The 20,499-nt window shown below is 34.8% G+C and overlaps 1 protein-coding gene across 1 annotated transcript in view; it reads left to right on the top strand.

Moving 5' to 3' along the window:
- Window positions 1-20,499, top strand: part of znrf3 (zinc and ring finger 3) — an 83,878-nt gene that overhangs the window by 42,421 nt on the left and 20,958 nt on the right. The window contains exon 2 of the mRNA XM_051110557.1: window positions 4,255-4,377. Within this exon, the coding sequence (XP_050966514.1) occupies window positions 4,255-4,377 (123 nt within the window). The remainder of the gene's footprint in view (window positions 1-4,254; window positions 4,378-20,499) is intronic.

The raw sequence follows: 20,499 nt of genomic DNA, 5'->3' as shown, positions 1-20,499 counted from the left end.
TTGACTGATTCAGTTCCAGTGTTGTTGTTTGTAACTGTTCAAAGTGAATTAAAAAAATTTAAAATAGTGCTGGGCGCTTTGACCATTGTCATTGTATCAAGTGGTTTGATACACATTCCACGTTCCACCCCACACATTCTTAATAAACATGCTACATATCCACCTTTTTTTTCTTGTAAGAGTGGGCGCGGACATTTTATGGGTGTGGCTTCCGTTCTTATCCACATCCAGCTATTTTTAGCTGTACAAAACAGCTCCTTCTGCTGCTTGATATTGCAGATTGGTGTGTCTTACCATATTATTTAAATGTATTATCTTAATTACAAGCACACTAGTTTGCAGTGTAGTTTTATCCATTTACTGCACGTTGTTATTCTTCTCATTATTTCCCTATTGTAGCTAATAAACTGGAAGTCTCGCCCGTAGGCTTACTTCCACATTGAAGAATAAGGTGGATAGAATGTACAGTTTTTGATGTAAATTAGATCATTTCAAAATTTAAAGCAAAAACAGAATGCTCTGACTCTAGCTTTGTGAAACTATACTACATATCTGAAAGAAACAAAAACAGCAGATGGGCTGAATGAGAATGCAAATTCACTCTCTGACAGCAGGTGGCACTTAAGGAACAGCAGCAATACAGCATTTCCTTGACTGCTGCTGTACAAAGCAGGCTGTGCTTTTAAATACAGCATTATGCATCACATTACATAACATTACGTAATATGCATTATGCAATATAAGGAGGTAAGAAGAAAAGAAAATACCATGTAAACTTTTCTGAAGACAGTCGGTTCCCCTCAGAGATGCCTTCATATAAACTCCTCATCCTCCAGTTTAATATTCAGAATTTTCTTCCTATATTTCACGCATTGTGAACAATAAGCTTGATCTGCTAGATCTGCTATAGTATTTTCTTTTCTTTGTGTCTGTCTCCGGGCCTTCAATTACAGCTGATTTACTTGCCTAGTTAAAGAATTAGTTGTGTGTTACTAATAATTGTAAGTACGTTTTTCAACCATTGTCCTCTCAATCAATGACCCTGTGTACATTGCTTAGCCAATTGTACAGGAATGCCAGGGATTTAAAAAAAAAAAAAAAAAAATCATACCATTTGCGTATTAGCGTATCCGCTTAGCGGTTTGAACTGGTATATCGCCCAGAAAATGAATATTTGAACTAAAATTGCTAAAACTGAATAAAATTAAACTAAACAAAAAAATAAAAATGACTAAAACATAAAATTACTTAAATGAAAATTAAAATATTAAAATATAAAAATTAAAGCTAATACAAAACATTAACAAATACTATATTATTATCTAAATAATACTAAAATAACACAGTTAGTGATATTTAAGTCTTCAATTTCACATTATTACAGTTATACAGAGTACAAGGTTGCTCTTGGGCTTTTGAGAAACAATATTGGAATTGTACAAATGAAGATCGAGATTAAATGAAAAAGTCCTACTGTTTGGTGCAATGAAAGAAACCAAGTGTGGCATAAAATCTTTTTATGAGTGTTTTTGATTTTGAGTTGAAGCTGGCCCCCACTGTTATGAATTGGCCCCAGGCAGATGTGCGAACACATACTGCTTTCTTTGAATTGCAGGACTCTTTGAACCCCCAACAAGTTTTATCAAACACAGTCAACCCATCAGAAAAAAAGCCCTAAAACGGGTGCAAGAGAAACTCTTGCTACCTGGACTGATTCTGTTGAGGAGGCTGAAACACTTGATGATCAAAGCAAGTTTGCATGTGGTGTAAGAGGCATTTTGATGTTTTTTTTTGAGATAGGACAGCCAGTGGAGGCCTTTCCTATTCTGACCAAATCAGGTCAACCCTCTTTTACAGGGGAGGAGGAGAAACAAACAGTTTATGTTTGTCCATCTGTCCTTCTTGCTATTTTTCAAACACTATTCTGAGAAATATTTGAAAGGGTTAGTGTAACCATTATTTAGAAGGACATGCTTTTCTTCGTACATATCAGCCTTTTATAGTTATTATCATCAGACAAACACAAATAAAGGAGGTGAAAAGAGTCACATTGGCTGCTGTCCATATTCCATGTATAGAGAGAACTTGCATGGCTAGCTCCATTGAGAATCAGTTATGGCATCAATCCGCTAACGCTTAAGGTGGAACCGGGTATGAAGAGTTTGACTGCCTGCCGTCCTAGTGATTACCGCTGATATTTTATTGAGAGTGTTGCCCATGAAAGGAGATACACATGTGAATGGCTGTACAAGAGAAGGGTAGATGACGGGTTGCGGAACTGAACGAGAGACACCTCTTTTGGTGGTTAAAGAAGAGACGGCTGGGCAACGTGCAGAATGATGGACAGAAAAATGAGGAGGAGAGATTGGGGACCCTGGGATGGAGAAAAGTTTGGGCATTCTGCCAGTCATGGGGGCCTACTTGGGAAATGTGTTGGGGCAAACATGGGTATTGGTGCATGTATATTTTAAAATAAGAGTCCGTAGTGCAAATGGTTACTGGTGTAGGATGTGACTTTTTGATTTTCTTGCATGATGTATTTCAGTTATTGCAAATTAACCTACCATATCAACATATTGCACAAAAACATAACTTAGGTAGTTGCTTCGGGAGCAATGTCAGCACACTCCAGAAAAGTAGGCTAAACAACATGGGAAATGAAGGAAGATGTCTGTAAATGTGTTTGCAGAATGTCATCTTTGACTTCTGACAGGCCACTTTTGCAAAACTGCAGATAAATCCAATGAGCAATCCTCACAGAAATGCAAGGTTCCCATTGAATGCATTCAAGATGGTCACTGATTAGAAAATGCATCAAGTCAGTCTCACAGTATAATCGTGCATTTTTGCATGAGAAACTAGGTTAGCAGTAGTACTTTAATATGTTGTCAGTTTCAGTGGCACAACATCAGCTAAGTTTTATGCAAATATGGAATCCAAGGCCTCTCGGGAGCTGATGTGGCTTTTGATCCCCGAGTTAAGATGATAATCAGCTTTTTCAGAGTGTTAATCCAATTTGTTCATTTGGAGCAGCACTTCTTAGCATATTTGCCCTGAAGCTCTCAGCTATGGGTAGGGAACCGGTCACTAAGGTTAAACCAGTTGTCATGGTGTTTTTTTTTTTTAAAATCAGGATTTATATATAATAATGAAGTGTAATGCTACTATTATACTTTAAAATAAAAAGTGAGTATTAAATAAAAATATTAAAATGTACAAGCTTTTATGTTGAATGGCTGCTGGCAAGCCATTTATGCGCTGCCGAATGAAGAGTGTAAGTGAAGCACGTCAGTGAATGAAAAGTCAGTTTGTATAACCCAGTGCATAACCTAGATTTATGCTTTCAGTTTGAATGGAAATATTACAGTATATGGAAGTACTACAGTGCGATCTAAACTGTGATTGTGCATTTGCGCAAATGAGCGGTCTGAACTTATTTACACAACGCATTTTTTATTTTGGTGGCGCAAATGCACCCATATTATCTCATAAAGGAGGTTATTATATCTCTGTTTATTTTTCTAGATTGATATCTTTTCGTTGGAATTCAATTCAAGGCCAGCAAAGCTTACGCTATCATTCATTTAATATAAAATCCAGGAACACGTCCATGAAATGATTGTCTGCTGAAGCTAATAGCACTAATAAAGTAATAAACCACCATACTCAAACAATTCATGGAGGTTATGTAATTCCCAAATAATCTTTAACCTAGTTTTTTTTTTTTTTTTTTTTTTCGTTTTAGGAGGGTTTTATCTCTTGGAAGATTTTCATTGATAAACGTCCATGTTGTCAATTTTCAACACATCAAAAGCGCTAGATTTCACACTTAGAACAACTGACAGATGGGATTTGAGCCAATTGGAGAGAGTCTGTTCTGATGGTTTAGTGCACACCTAATGATGGTAATCATCATGTCTGCACCACACAGACCTTTTAGAGTTTCCACACCTTTGCTGTTTTGTGGGTGTGGCGTGGAACGTCAGCGTAGGGCAGTTTATAAAGGAAGTGGAGTTATGGCGCAATAACATGAGGTCAGGTTAACCCTTATCATTTGAAAGTGCGCCTCTGCATGTCATGTTACAATATTAAACTTTTTAAAGCGATTTAAACAATCTTTCCTAAAACTCTCATCTCGCAGTCCGTCTTTTTAACAATTTCCAATCTGTTTTCTAATCTGGCTTTTTGAAAATGGAAGAGTATGTGGCTAGAATTTGGAATGAGACACTAAAGGAACTTTTCTTTGTCTTTCAGATGCACCCTTTGGGCCTGTGTAACAATAACGATGAAGAGGACTTGTACGAATACGGCTGGGTTGGAGTGGTCAAACTGGAGCAGCCCGAGTTGGACCCCAGCTGTCTTACTGTACTGGGCAAGGTAAGGACGGCGCTCAATGTTTACCCAATGTAGTACATTAGTTCAAAGTTCTGTTCATAAATGTTAATGACTTCTCGGCACAAACTATTGTATTGAAAACAAAGGTATTTGGAGATATTTGTTGCAAATAGTATCTTTTTATGTTGCATTACTTGCTGGTCAAATTTTGTCACAGCCAGACAGAAGTAATTCCACTTCTATTTATACAGTTTTGCAAAACTTGTTCAATGGTTTTGTTGTTCAAAACTGTCATACAGTACTATCCAAGTAGTGTCACCTGATTTGTGGAGCTGCTGTGGTAAAATACTTTCAGTGTGGTGTTGGCTACCATTTGTGCTTTTTAGACACACTGAACAAATCCAGACACAGATGAAGCGTTTCCTAATTGGCTGAGCTCTCTGCAGTCTCAAGACACCAATATCTGTTTGCATGTTTGATCTTTTTATGGGGAAATTTGAGGATTTCCACACATTTATACTCAGCAGGACGCTCTTGCTCTAAAACGGCTAAATATTTTCCCATGTCTAATGCTGGAATGGGCTTAACGTTACACATAACACACTCTCTCCCTTTTGGATTCTCATTGAGATGTTCTCAAACAATCAGCATTCATTTAGCTTTCTACTGTCGTCTTTTTGGCATATGGGAATTGTGTTGTGTCATGTCAAGTTATGTCAGTATACTAATTTTGTTAGACAAGGAGCATAAATGAAGTATGCAAACAGATCTTTATCAGGAAGCCACATCTGCATCAGTTAAGGTTTCATCTTAGCGTGAAAACAACACAAATAGCATTTGAAAAATAAATTCCGAAAATCAACTGATATGATTTCCGGAAAGTTCACGTTAGGTGAATGGGGGGTAAACACATTCCATCTCCTTTTTCTTTCATAATAATGGGATAGACAAACATCCTCCCCTTCTTTTGTGCCAGTGCTATAATTAGAGAGTCGGCTGTCATAATCGGGCCTCTGATATAGGCCCGCACCCAGCTGGGGTTCTCTTTCTAGTCCCGGCATCAGTGTCTGTGCAGTCTCACCAGTGTCCCTCTGACCCGCTTGTGCCAGTCTGTCCCTGCTGTGCCACCCCAGCCCTTATTTTTGTTTGTCTTTTTCTGTCTCTTTTATCTTTCCGCTGTTGTTTGAACATGCACTATTGTTCTTAATTTTGGGGTTAATACGATTTTTAATCATTGTATGCAGCAAGGATGCATCAAATTGATCAAAAGTGATAAAGACATTTATATAATGTTGCAAAAGATTTCTATTTTAAAAATAAATAATGTTCTTTTGAACTTGTTATTCATCAAAGAATCCTGAAAAAATGTATCACAGTTTCTACAAAAATATTAAGTAGTGCAGTACTGATGATAATAAAAAATTTATTTGATTAATTAAAAAAAGTGAAGAGCATCCTTTTTAGTGACTTTCTTTTAACCAAATCAGTATTTGGTTGAAATGAATGAGCTCATTGTTTAGTTCCTTGCTTGCTTACTTAATTTTAAGGACTGAACCAGTTCTGATCAAGACATTTCTTGATTTCCAGTCTGTGTAAAAGTGCATTTTCGTGGCAATTAAGCCATGTTTATCTAAAAATTAAAAATCTGTCATCATTTACTCACCCTTACATCAAAAATGTAAGGTAACCAAATAGTTTCTGTTCCCATTGACGCCCATTATATAGACAAAAAAATGCAATGGAAGTCAATGGGGAACCAAAACAGTTTGGTTATCAACATTAGTCAAAATTGTTAAGTGCAGAAATTGTTCTATCCTAACAAATCACACATCAATGGAAAGCTCATTTAGCTTTCAGGAATATAAATTTCAATTTTCAAAAATTGATGTGATCCCTCATGTAGTCCAGGGTCACATGGGTCAACAGTTTTGATTACATCACTCTGCACTTCAACTTCTCATCAAAATTTCTGTCCAATCAAATTCTCTCTAGAATCTGATGAGTCCCGCCCCTAAACTATAAACACACACTGAAGCTGCGGCTGAAATCAGTCAGTTGGACCCATTTTCAATTTGACTCATAATGGTATATTTTATAGAGATATTAGGGTGACCACCCATCCTGCTTTGCATTGTACCGCACAGCATTTTCACCCCTTGTCCTGCATGTCCCATATTGAGAAAATGTACCGCATTTTCATCAGTCTGTTGGTTTTTAATTGTCATATTAAGAAAACGTACATACGCTCTTTTGCCTTTATTTAGTACACACGAAAAAACACCAATTAAAAAAATCAATGCAGTTGTTAGACACATCTTTGTTCTTATTTTAATAGTTTGAGGTGGTTTCTGTGGCGTTATTTTAATGACAAATGTCCAGAGCGCGTTATTGTAATGCGAGGGTGAATCAAAATACGCGAACATAAATCTCTTTTCTCGCAGTTGGATTCTCTTCACTCTCACACAAAATGCGCGCTCAGGAACGTAAATAAGCGAATATGACAACAGATGTAAATCAGTATTTACATAGCATAACAGTAAATGTATCTGTCTCACACGTGTCCCGCATTGTTCGGCAAAATCACATCTACTGTCCCGCAACAGATCTGTTAACAGGTGGTCACCCTAAGTGATACTGTGGCTGTCAAATACGGGCTTTACCAAGCTCAACGGCTTTGGCCCAAGCTGTGATATAGACAAAATGCTATTGGCTATTTAAAAAAGATTTCAGTGTCTTCCTGTTTCAGTTGAAATTACATCAACACATAGAATAACGCTGTGTGTGTCAAGGCACTTCAGTAGACCTTTAAGCTGAAAAGCTGCAAAATAAGGTACAAAATTGTTCTGATCAACAATACAGTGTGACAGTTTGATCGAAACAGAACTCCTTACCTACAATGATGTGCAGCGTGAAGTGGGTCACGTTAATGGTTTGTCTTCACTTTTAAGATATGAGCGTCTCAGGTTCGTCACGCTCTGTCCAATGTGTGTATTTGAGAAAAGGTCATGTAGGCTTCTCCAATTTGTGTAAGGTCTTGACGGAGCTGCCCCACTGACATGTATATGTACACAGTTTCTTCCTCCGTTTCCTGTCTCTGTCCGCAGAGAGCCATCGCTCCGCTCACCTCCCACCTCTCCTGCTTCCTCTCTCGTTCCTGCTCATTCTTTTGTTCTGTTGCACCACTCATCCTCACCTAGACTAGTCACATTGCATTGTGGATCTTCTCATCGGGAATCATCAGGAAACTAGTTTAATGTGTTTATGGATCATTCAGGTGTGTGCCTGACCTGTCTACCAGTCTAATGCTTTGTGCAATAAGAAACAGCAAGGGTGTGATGTCATGAAGAAACCCAAGTGAGCTCTGGTTTTGCATGTAAGATTTTGCTGGTTTTTGAAGGCATTACACCAAGTAATTTTTCCCAACTTCTTTCCATTAGAGAAATTAATGACATTCTTACAAATGTGTAATGGTGTAGATTTTTAAAGAGCTGTTTTTTTTTCAGAACTTTTAATCTTCCGATGACTAAATGCAGTGAAACTTGTCTCTTGCTTGCATATCGTACACAGATTTTGTTGTTTCTCCTGTGGTGAATGTACTTCATTAATTCCCAGCAGGTCCCTCCTCTTTCAAGGGCCGTCTTGATCTGTTTGTTGGTCTCTCTCTTTCTTTCTCTCTTTTTTGTCTCTTTGCCAGCATGATATCCTTTTTTCCAAACAGTGCTCTGCTCTGACACATTCTGTCCTTTCATCTACCGACCGCATACTGAGTCTTCCCGTTCCCATTGCATCAGTCCACATGGCTGTGTGTGTGTGTGTGTGTGTGTGTGTGTGTATGAAGCAAGTTTAAATAGTATCTGCTTTTCTCTTATCCAAGTTTGTTCACATAAACAAGTGTAAATGACCATATATCATGGTTAACACATTTCTTATTGTTGTCAATGATGAAAACAGTTGTGCTGCTTAATATTTTTGTGGAAACAGTATCTTTTTCTGTGACTTTTAACCAGTTTTTGCTGAATAAAGGTATTGATTTGTATCAGATTTTTTGTTCTGACCCCAAACTAGATAGATATCACTAGTCATATGATAGTGTGTAAAAACAGACTGAAACTGAAGTCATATTGCCTTGAAAATCTCGCCTGACAGCCACAGTCACCATTTTGCTATAAACAGCCCCTTTGTGTTCCAATGAAGCGAGAAAGTCATACGTGTTTTTGAAAGGCATGAGGGTGAGTAAATGATGAAAGGATTTTCATTTGCCTTAAATGTTTATCATTGCAACAACTGCAATATTTGCTGCACCTTTGCCTTTAATTCCTTTAAGAAATTTGTGAAAGCATCTAAGTGAAAGTGTTTGAATAGGCTTCTAGGTGTCCACACATATACATATGCATTTTCCTCATACATCACCATTTGATGAACTCCTTTTTAATGAGCTGGAACATTGCTTTTTGTGTGCTGTAATTGCACTAGAAAGGAAGCTAAATCCTGATGCAGGCCGGAGGCGGCTTGAAGCACCTCCACCCACCTGCTGCTTGACTGCACGGCGCTCGAGTCACCTCGATTAAAAACCAGAGAGAGATGAAGCCACACCGCTAGAGCAAAGATGTTGATGCAGAACTGTTTTGAATTTGAATCTCAAACTTTTGTCTATTTTTTTTTTTTTCCTCAGGATGTCAAAATAAGAGTTATTTTAGTATTATTTATATACTACTACTGTAGTATTTATTTATATTTTTAATTAGTGAATTATTTTAAATTTTAATTTTAGTAATTTTATGTACTTTTGTCTTTTTTTTTTATAAATTATATTTATTATTTTGCTTTATTTTTTTCCCTCAAGTAACTGTCATACATTATCCACACTATCATATGACTTTCATATGACACTACCATTCAAAAGTTTAGGCTTTTATTTTATTTTATTTTATTTTATTTTATTTTATTTTATTTTTTAAGTTTATTTTATTCAGCAAGGAATTTTTATTTTATTTTATTTTATTATTTTATTTTATTTTATTCAGCAAATCATTATTGTTTAACATTTTATTGTTTGTGACAGTTTTGTGGCAATGTAAAAGTATATTCCTGATAAACACTATCTATACTATAGATAGACTATAGAAGACTTTAAAAATATTGAATGATATCTATGTATAACACTAGCATTCAAAAGTTTAGGCTTGGAATATTTTATTTTATTTTATTTTATTTTATTTTATTTTATTTTATTTTATTTTATTTTATTTTAACAAATCATTATCAGTCAAAAGTGACAATGTTGAGGCAAATGTATATATCAGATAAATGCTAGACTTTCTAAACAGTTTAACACTATCCACACTATCATATGACTTTAGAAGATTATTTTATTTTATTTTATTTTATTTTATTTTATTTTATTTTATTTTATTTTATTTTATTTTATTTTATTTTATTTTAGATTTTAAAAAAATCTCAAATGGGTCTTTTTCTTTATTCTTAGAATTGAAATCAGTGTTTAATATTATTTATATGCTATTATATTTTAGATACATTTTTAAATATTATAATTATTTAGCTTTTATTATTTTCAGTTTTCAGTTTACTTTTGAAGTTTTAGTTTTGATATGTACTTGTCATTTCATTTTTAGTTTTTAACTTTTAGTAATGTTAGTATTTTTTCAAATTCCGTTTAAGTTTTTAAGTTCAAGTTTTTCATCTAATATTTATAGTTTGTTTTATTTTACTTCAGATTCAGTTTTAGTTCAATTCAAGTCAACAATAACAACACTGGTGGAAATGTCAGTGTACGTCTTTTGATTGTGACGTATTGGGTTTAGTGAAACTTTGCCTTTACTTTTCATTATGAACGCGCACACCATCTAGAAGTAGCAGGAGGGGGTGAGGGGGGGCGGTTAGCGTTTTTGAAGCGCAGAGCGCCGATGGGGCCCTAGCTCTGGGGTTTCTCTTTTATGTTTGTGTATGCCTCAACTTGCTGATATTATCTCACTGGGTTTTCCTTTGCTTGGTGTCAAAGGTTCTCTCCCAGTGGGCGGAGCTTCTCCCGATTGGCCGGCAGGTTTCTGTCCCTCCGCAAGTATGAAATCATGGCTTTGGAACCCACTGAGTGAGTTGCCATGGCCACTGGGAAGCTCCCTGTGTCATGTGTTTCAAAGTGAACCGAGGCCTGGCAGAATTACCCAGCCTTCAATGGGAGGCAAAATGACCATTATTAGACTTCACAGTCCTGGCCCTCTATTTAAAGAGAGAAGAAAAGAAACCCGGGGAGCTTAAGACAAGGGCTCGAGGAAAAGCGAACGGAGGGGAACGAGAGAGCACGAGAGAGGGAGACGGATAAGCCGCCAGGGAAAATGTCATGGCGGTATCTCAGTTCAAAGAGCTCCCCCAGGAAGTATTTTGTTTTAGTGTTTACAAGAGAATGAAAATCAAAGACTTCGCAAATCACCTGTGGATTTTTCCAGGCCGCCCTTCCAAAACCATTCGAGCAGAATACGCGCAACGCGTCACTTTGGGGTGGTGCGGCGAACAGAGCGTGTAATGTTGTGTCTGCCAGATGCGGTAATAGTATGTGTGTGTTTCTCTTTGAACGCCGTGCCACGCTGGGATGGGCTGAGCCACTTGGCGGGCTTTTTTTTTTTTTTTTTTTTTTTTTCCTCCACTTTTCCTTTCATGGATTAAGTTCCATCCTGGAGTTTTAAGACTCTTTTATGCTCCGGAGGGGGGTGGTATCTGTGTGTGTGCGTACGTGCGTGTGAGGAGGGCTTGTGTAAGGGGGTCAGCTGTGAGTGACTTGGAGGGCTACAGAAAAAGAGAAGGGAGAAGAAAGCGTTAGCACACCTGCTAATTGAGAGGAAGTTGAGGACTTGACGGAGGGGGGCTAGGGAAAACGAAGGATTGAGAGAAAAGGGGAGGGAGAGGGGAGTCCATGAGAGGGAGATGCAGAAAAACAGCCTGCTATGTTTCTTTTCAAGTCGACTTGAAATCAAAATTGACCGCATTTACTTTCAAAACACAAGTTTTCATGATTAAATAATTTATGCATTTGGCAGATGTTTTCTTTATCTTTCAGTGCATTCATTTTATCAGTGTTTTGATAGGGCTTTGAACCTCTGACCTTGGTGTTGCTAGTGCCTTGTTCTACCAGTTAAACTGTTTTTTTTTTTTTTCTTGTTCAGTATTGTGTATTGTTTAGAAATACTTGACATTATAGACTTAAAATGGGTAATGAAGACTCTTATTTGATAAAGAATTTAATGGATACTCTAAATCATCAAAAAATTGTTCCTCTGGTAAACACAAATGAAGATATTTTTAGTGAAACCTGAGCAATTTAAAGTCCATTCCACCAAAACTTGACAGCTTATGAAAATAAAGGTTCCAAAATGAGGTTTTCATTGCCATGCAGGTAAATCAGTTTCCCAAAGAATTTTTTTTTTTTTCTTTTAGTCTGAAGAACCTTTTGTTCAGTGGAAGTTTCCATGGATGTTAAAGTTTCTTCGTGGAACTACACTCTAAAAAAAAAAAAAAAAAAAAAAAAAAAAAAAAAAACCCAACTTGGGTTATTTGGCAACACAGCGCTGGGTAAATATTGGACAGAAAACATGGCTAGGTTATTTTGACCCAGCTGTTTTTACCCAACATGCTGGGTTGTTTTATTTAAGTCAACTATTGTTTAAAAATTATTTTATTGCTGGCTTAAAATGGACTGGAAATGAAAAATCACACAGAGAATTATAGAGACAACAGCAATAATTTATAGATTAACATTTATTATTAAGCCAGAACACCCATGGTAAAAAATATAAGACAAATTGAATTTATTTGGGTGAATACAGCATAGTTTACAATATTAGATACGTTTAAAAGTAGCATTTTAGTTGAAGTGTATTCAGTTGTTCTCTGTAATCTGTTTTCACCGAAATAGTGCTAATTCTCATGCTGGTGTGTCGCTGAAATCTGAGCCGGTGATGGGCTGCTGTTTGCCAGGGAACTTCAGACAGGCTCAAACCAGCGGTTGGGTAAAAAAAAAAATAACCCAGCATTAAAAATGACTCAGCAGCCTAGTTACAGAAAAACTACCCAGCACCTAGGTAAAAATATTAAAAACAACCCAGTAAAATTACTTAACAGGCTGAAGCCAGCATTTGCATTAAAAAAAAAAAAAAAAAAATAGCCCAGCATTTTTAGAATGTAGAAAAACTACCCAGCACCTGGGTAAAAATATTAAAAACAATCTAGTAAAATTATTTAACAGGCTGAACACAGCATTTGCGTTAAAAATACAGCATTTTTAGAATGTAGAAAAACTACCCAGCACCTGGCTAAAAATATTAAAAACAATCTAGTAAAATTATTTAACAGGCTGAACACAGCATTTGCGTTAAAAATAGCCCAGCATTTTTAGAATGTAGAAAAACTACCCAGCACCTGGCTAAAAATATTAAAAACAATCTAGTAAAATTATTTAACAGGCTGAAGCCAGCATTTGCATTAAAAATAGCCCAGCATTTTTAGAATAGAAAAACTACCCAGCACCTGGCTAAAAATATTAAAAACAATCTAGTAAAAATTTAACAGGCTGAACACAGCAGTTAAAAATAGCCCAGCATTTTTAGAATGTAGAAAAACTACCCAGCACCTGGCTAAAAATATTAAAAACAATCCAGTCAAATTACTTAACAGGCTGAACCCAGCATTTGCGTTAAATATAAAACAACCCAACATTTTTAGAGTGCAGAAAAACTACCCAGCACCTGGGTAAAAATATTAAAAACAACCCAGTAAAATGATCCAACAGGCTGAACCCAGCATTTGGGTTAAAAAAAAAAAACAGCATTTTTTAAATATACAGATGCCAATAAATAAACTTCAGTTTTTAAAAGGATAGTTCTCCCAAAAATGAAAATTCGGTCATTAATTACCCTCATGTCGTTCCAAACCCGCAAGACCTTCTTTTATCTTTGGAACACAAATTACAATATTTTTGATGAAACCTGAGAGCTTTCTGACCCTAAATAGACTGCAATGTGACTGGCCCAGAAAGGTAGTAAGGGCGTCGTTAAAATAGTCCACGTGACATCAGTGGTTCAACCGTAATGTTATGGAGCTACGAGAATACTTTTTGTGTTCAAAAAAAATAAAAATAACTTTATTCAACAATTTCTTCTCTTCTATGTCAACCATTTTTGGGTTTAGAAAGACATGAGGGTGAGTAATTAATGACCGAATTCTCATTTCTGGGTGAACTATCCCTTTAAGTATGCGGTTTAAAATGAATGGTTCATTAATATCTTTTTGTGAAAATTTTCTGATCAACACGCATACACAGAAGCTCAGATGTACTTTGCTTGACGTTTGAACTAACCCTTTAAAAGGATGGTTAATCCAAAAATGAAAATTATCGTTCCAAACCTGTATGACTCACTTTTCTTCAGCCAAGCTCAAAGGATGTTCTGAAGTGTTTCATACCATGAAAGTCGACAACTAAAATGAAATAAAAATAAAAATTTGACTATTCTTCTAACTATATTTGGAATAAGGGCGTAATGGCGTGGGGGTAAGTAAATGATGACAATATGGGTGAACTATCCTTATAACTTTGTCTCAGGTGTTTCTCCTAAAATTCCTGAGGAGAAATAAAGAAAGAAAGAAATAAAACACAAGCTAATTGTTGTCATAAAAATATAGAGCTGTAGAAATGTGGATAGCATAACACAGATGAATTTGGTCTTGTAAGAATTTGAGTTTTACAGAATCTTGCAGACTTTTGTATCTTGGTTTGTGAGGCCGCGATCTCTTCTGAAACTCTAGACTAGACGTGTGAGATTACCGGGGCCTCTGGGAATCTCCGCAAGAGCCTGAAGTCTCCATTTGCACTCCATGTAATCTCATTGCCATCTTGGAGAAACAATTGAGATGTTAAACAGATCTCATGTGCGATTTGTCTTTCCTGTGGCAGGGCCGAACTGGAGGTAGGAAACTGAGAACTGGACTGGCTAACACACCTGGTAGCCTCAGGTGCGCGAAGCCACCGGCTTGTGTGTCAGGTAAAGATACGGTTGTTAAAGTGTGAGACGTGTGAGCGCAGGGAGGGATTGTGGGTGGTTGAATTACAGCTCTCTGGAGCAGAAGGGACAATAGAGCAAGAGGGAGAGTTCTTCTCCTGTTTCCTGCTCTCTCATACAGAACAGCCTTGAGAAAGATGAATGAATGAGAGGCCGAGGTGGAAAAAACAGAATGAACGCGCGAGGAGTTTCCATCAGATTTCTTCGTTCATTGAAAAAGAGACACCCCTGCTTGTATCAAAGTGCTGCCCCCTGTTAAAAAAAAAAATCATTGAAGTCTTCTGGTAAATCCCCCCGCTGCAAGGGTTAATCTAAGCGGTGGAAAGCCGTTGTGGTCTTGTATAGGCCGAGTCTAAACCTGCTGTTCTGTTTGCCCGGGGAGAAACGCAGCTCGCCAAATGCAGATCCCATTACAAAGACGCAGACGCACACACAAAGTGTCTCCCTAGCTGACACACACACACACACTGACACACAACACACACTCACTCACTCATGAGGCTTAGCTCAAATATACCCCACACACACAGAGAGCCACTTCAAGGGAAGGTTAGATTAGAGAGGTATGAAGGCAGAGAGCTCATGCTCCTTTAATTAAAGTCATTCGCATTCAGCTGTCCTCATTCACCGCAGTGTATGAGCAGCTCTGATCTGACGACTCCACACTGGCTGATGCTCTTCAATCAGAGGCCCAATTCCACTGCATTTCATTTAATGAATAATTTAACGCAATTTATTTATTTTTTGTTTATATAGTTATACTTTAAGACTTTTATACAATTTGATGATTTGATGAATTTATCTATTTGATGAATGTTTTCCCAATCATTTCTCCAAAATATTTGTCATTTTGTGGTCTATAGAGTTTTTTTTAAAACAGTAATTAAAAAAAAAAAAGTATATATTTTGTACATTTACATATGCCACTGTGGTCTATTTTTATTATTTATTTTGTGTATGTTTTTATTATCAGGTTTCATGTTAGATCCTTGATGATGATGTGTTTTTTGGTTGCTGTTTTTTGTTTTGTTTTGCAATTAATTACTTTTTTTGTAAAATCAACAGTAAAAAATAAATAAATACATTTCATAATAATAATAACAATAAAAATAAATATCAGAGGCAGCATCATTAGTTATTTCTAGACTTTCAGATTTTTTTTAATGTATATATTTTTGTAAATTTACATATGCCACTTTGTGGTCTATTTTTTTCCACAATTAATAAGATTTGGTAAAATCAACAGTAAAAAAACAATAATTAAAAATATATAAATTAGGCACCATGTAGAGTTACCATGGTAAATTGTTAATGTATTGTAATTTTATGCTTCTAGTTTGTCTATTTATTTTATTTTATTTATTTTTTAGTTTCTTAATCATTTCCCCATATTTTCTGTGATTTTGTGCTTTGTTTCATAATAATAATAACAATAATACAATTTTTTTTTTAATACAATAAAGTTTTTGAATTTATAAATTTTGTATGTATGCTACTTTGTGGTCTATTTTATTTTTTTGTTTTATGTTTTTATTATTAGGTTTCATGTCAGATCCTTGACGTTTTGTAGTAATAAGAACAATAAAAATAAACATCAGAGGCAGCATTGTTATTTATTTTTTATTATTATTTTTTTTTTTACTTTTAGATTTTTTTTAATACAATAAAATGTAATTTATATATTTTGTAAATTTACATTGCCTCTCATTCATTATGTTTGTCATTCATTTATTTATTTATTTATTTATTTATTTATTTATTTATTTATTTAATTTATTTTTTTTTTTTTTTTATTAGTAGTAGGGTCTTGATGACATGGTTATTTTGCTATTAATGACTTTCTTGTAAAGTCAAATAAGCAAAACCATAAAAATATTTTTAGCACAGTCTAGAGTTACCATGGTAAATTATTATGAGAGCAATGTGTGAATGCCTCTAGTTCAATTCATTTTTGTATTGTCAGACGTCTTATGACTTTTGTTTGGGTTCTGTGCTGATTCATTTGTGTGTAATTTTATTTCAACGGAATGGCTATAATAAAAAGATTAGGATGCAATCCGTCTGTCCGACATGAACATTTAAGTATGTCTGTGGGTTTTTAGCATAGTTCTGGTGATTGTAAAGATAGCGTAGATGCTGACCTCTTTTAAACTCTGATGGACGCCGCATTTTTAAACTCTCAGTGACCCTGGGCAGCCCTTTGTGTCTGATTGTCTTAAGACAGTGTCAGCAGAGCGTCTCCCTGCAGTGTTAACCTTATTAAAGCTAACTTATGCATGTGTGTGTGTGTGTTTTTTGCCTCGTGCTGCGGTACCCTTATTAAATCTAAACTCGTCTGGATTGAGTTATCATTGACAGGGAATCCACAGCACACTTGTTTGATAATGACTTCTTTGGTGAAAGCTCTGAATGCTCCACTGTACTGAGCAAGAGCGTTTCACATCCCTTTAAAAGAAATCGTCTGAATGGTGTACGTGACATTGTTGAGCCTTTCAGAAATGCAATTAGCTTCACTTTTCCACTTTGCAGCTACAAGGATAGGCTGTGCTGGCAAAACCGTGATGACAGCTTTTCAAATGCTGCTATTTTTTGGTTTATCATGCATTTCCAATTCTCTTTGTATTTGGGATTGTAAGTTTGAAGATGTCAGCTTCACAGATTTACAGGCTCTTTCGAAGTCATGAAATCAACACTGGCCTGTTTGATAGCAATTTCCTGGTCTTATTGTGAATTATTCTTCAAAAACATGTTATTAAAAAATGTATTTATATACCCAATAAATAAATAAATAAATATTTGTATTCACAGTCTTTAATTAAAAAATAATAATTATTTAATGTTTAACCAATGACCAATTTAGGCATTGTTTTAGCAATCTCTCATTTTATTTTATTTTATTTTATTTTATTTTATTTTATTTTATTTTATTTTATTTTATTTTATTTTATTTTATTTTATTATTTATTTATTTTATTTTTTTTTAACTGTGGAAACTTATTGTCTGTATATATTGTGCATTTATATACACAATATATATTGTATTCATAGTCTTTAAAAAAAAATGTTTAATTATTTGATGGTTAACCAATTTAGGTTTTATTTTATTATTTTTATTTAATTTTATTTTTAACTGTGGAAGCTTATTTTATGTTTAATTATTTGATGGTTAACCAATTTAGGTTTTATTTTATTATTTTTATTTAATTTTATTTTTAACTGTGGAAGCTTATTTTATGTTTAATTATTTGATGGTTAACCAATTTAGATTTTATTTCTTTGTTTTGTTTTGTTTTTTATTTTATTTTATTTTATTTTACTTTATTTTATTTTATTAACGGGGGAAGCTTATTGTGAATTTGTGAATATACATTGTGCATTTACATACACAATATATATTGTATTCATAGTCTTTCATTAAAAAAAAAAAAAAAAGTTTACTTATTTAATGGTTAACCAATAGCCAATTTAGGTTTTATTTATTTTATTATTTTATTTTATTTTATTTTTAACTGGGGAAGCTTATTATATAGTTAATCAAGAGCCAAAGTAGGTTTTGTTTGGTTTGGTTTGGTTTGGTTTTGTTTTTTAACTCTGGAAGCTTGTTTCTGCCATGGGATAAAAAATAAAAAAGGGAATTGTGACTTTTTATCTCACAATTCAGACTTACTTTCTTGCAATGTTTAACTCTTAATTCTAAGAAGAAAAGTCTTAATTGTAAGAAACTGCAAGAATAATTTTCCAAACTGTGAGATAAAGTAGCAGTCATCATCTTTGTTTAATTCCATTATGGAAACAAAATAACAGAATTGCAAGAAAGAAAACTAATTAGCAGATATAAACTTATAATATACAAAAAAGGAAATTTTATTCATATATATATATATATATATATATATATATATATATATATATATATATATATATATATATATATTATTATATACACTACCGTTCAAAAGTTTGGGGTCAGTACATTTTTATTGTTTCTTCTTCTTTTTCTTTTTTTTTTTTTTTTAAGAAATTAATACTTTTATTCACCAAGGATGTATTAAGTTAATAATTAAAAGTTTATTAAAAGTTAATAATAAATAATTTACATTGTTATAAAATATTTATATTTTGAATAAACACTGTACTTTTTAAACTTGTTATTCATGAAAGAATCCTGGAAAAAAAAAAAATCACAGGTTCCAAAAAATATTTGGCAGCACAACTGTTGATATTATCCAACATTGATCATTCTAATAATAAATCCGCATATTAGAATGATTTCTTTTTTTTTTATTTTATATTGTAAAAACATTTTGCAATATTACTGTTTTTTTTCTATATTTTTAATCAAATAAATGCAGCCTTGATGAGCATAAGAGACTTCTTTAAAGACTATTACAAGTCTTACTGAACCCAAACTTTTGAACGGTAGTGTATATAATACAGTTGTGAAGTCAGAATTGTGAGATTAAAAAATTATTTTATTTTTATTTTACGGCAGAACTAAACTTCCATAGGTAACTTTCTTGTTTTACTTAGAAATATGTTAGATTACTGATGTATAATGGGTTGGAAACTGCAATTCACGTTGACTTTAAGCTTCCCCTAAAATGTTTTCTTTCAAAACTGTTGCAACATATCTCACCTCAAATTTGCTTTTGAAAGGAGAAAGAAAAGACAGGATTGTTTACTTTCCTGTGCATGGTTAAGGCTGGAAAACCGGTATAAAAACAAAATATACACCCAAAAAGAAAGCGAGAGGAAAGTAAAAAAAAGCGAGGGGGAAATTTAATTAGCGGTTGTCCGTCCTGAGGCGCAGGGATTGCAGTCACCAGAGTTAGCGGGAAGCCGATGGGCTTTAAATTAGTGGCTGCGTTTTTTGACTGATCTTTGAGTGCAGGGAAAGGAAAGAGAGGGGGGGAAAAGAGCCTTGAGAATGATAAATGGAGAAGAGGGCAATTTTACGACCCCTCAGGAAGTTGCTGCCATAGCAAAGAACCAAAGCTGGAGTTCATTCTATTAATGATGAAATAATGAACACAGATTCTCCCACAGAACCTTCAATGACATCACCAGGCACGCCGTCATCGTGTGTTGTCATTGAGGCGCCGCTGATAGATCTAGTGGCTATCATCTGGGGAGGAACATTTAGTACTTCCAAATCAACACTATTTAATCTCATATATCCACACGCAGCTGTTGAATGAGAAGAAATTCTTGTGGCATCCACCAGAGCTAATATGCTAGTGATATATGGGGTTTTAGTGGCAGGAAACGTTTACCCACTTTGAAAATAGGCTTTGAAACCAAATTCAAAGTCTGTTTGTTTAGGCCTGGTTTAGTCTCAATGTTCAGTCCAGTTGGTTGAGCCATGTGTTGTGGAGTAAGAAAAGCTTTGCCACTTTGTTCTTTTTTCCATATTTTGATTGTAAGTATTGCTATTAGTTAAGCCACTGGATGCTTTACCCCAAAACATCCAGCACACTTTACTATACAACCAGAGTTTGAATTTACAACCCACCAACCCGCCAAATGCAGGAAAATTCAGCTGTGGCGGGTAACGCTGTCAAATCACTAGCCAGTTTGGCAGGTTACTTTTCGTAAATTGTTCAGTTATGCCGGGCGCGCTGGTTTTCATTGCATTAAAGCAATAATGAAAAGTTAAGCATAAAAATAGCTTCTAGAACCGTGGATTTGCTCTTTGCACATCTAACAGTCTTGCACATCTAACCTATGTTGTCATTCACTCCTGACAAGATTTGTCCAAATATCGATTAAAAAGTGGGAGCAGCTGTTTCAGGTAGCCTATCTGTAACCGTCTGTAACTTCTGTGTTTCCTTACCAAATGAATTTGCGTTTGGAACAAATCCGGTGAGTCAGTGATTCCCTGATCTGTTCATAAAAACGGTCTCTTACTTTGTTCTTGAATGAATCATTCATTTTGAAAGAATCGATTGAATAAATGACTCAGTGACTCGCTTATAAGGAGAGTGGCTCGCCGCCACCTATTGTTAGGCCTAATTTTAGTTTCGTATTTATCATTCTATTTTTTTTTTCTATCATTTCGTATTTCTATATTACAGTTTTTATATTTAAAACACTAATC

This window comes from Labeo rohita, chromosome 5, assembly GCF_022985175.1.
Source record: "Labeo rohita strain BAU-BD-2019 chromosome 5, IGBB_LRoh.1.0, whole genome shotgun sequence".
NCBI classification, from domain to species: domain Eukaryota; kingdom Metazoa; phylum Chordata; class Actinopteri; order Cypriniformes; family Cyprinidae; genus Labeo; species Labeo rohita.
This window is presented reverse-complemented; position numbering and strand designations above follow the sequence as displayed.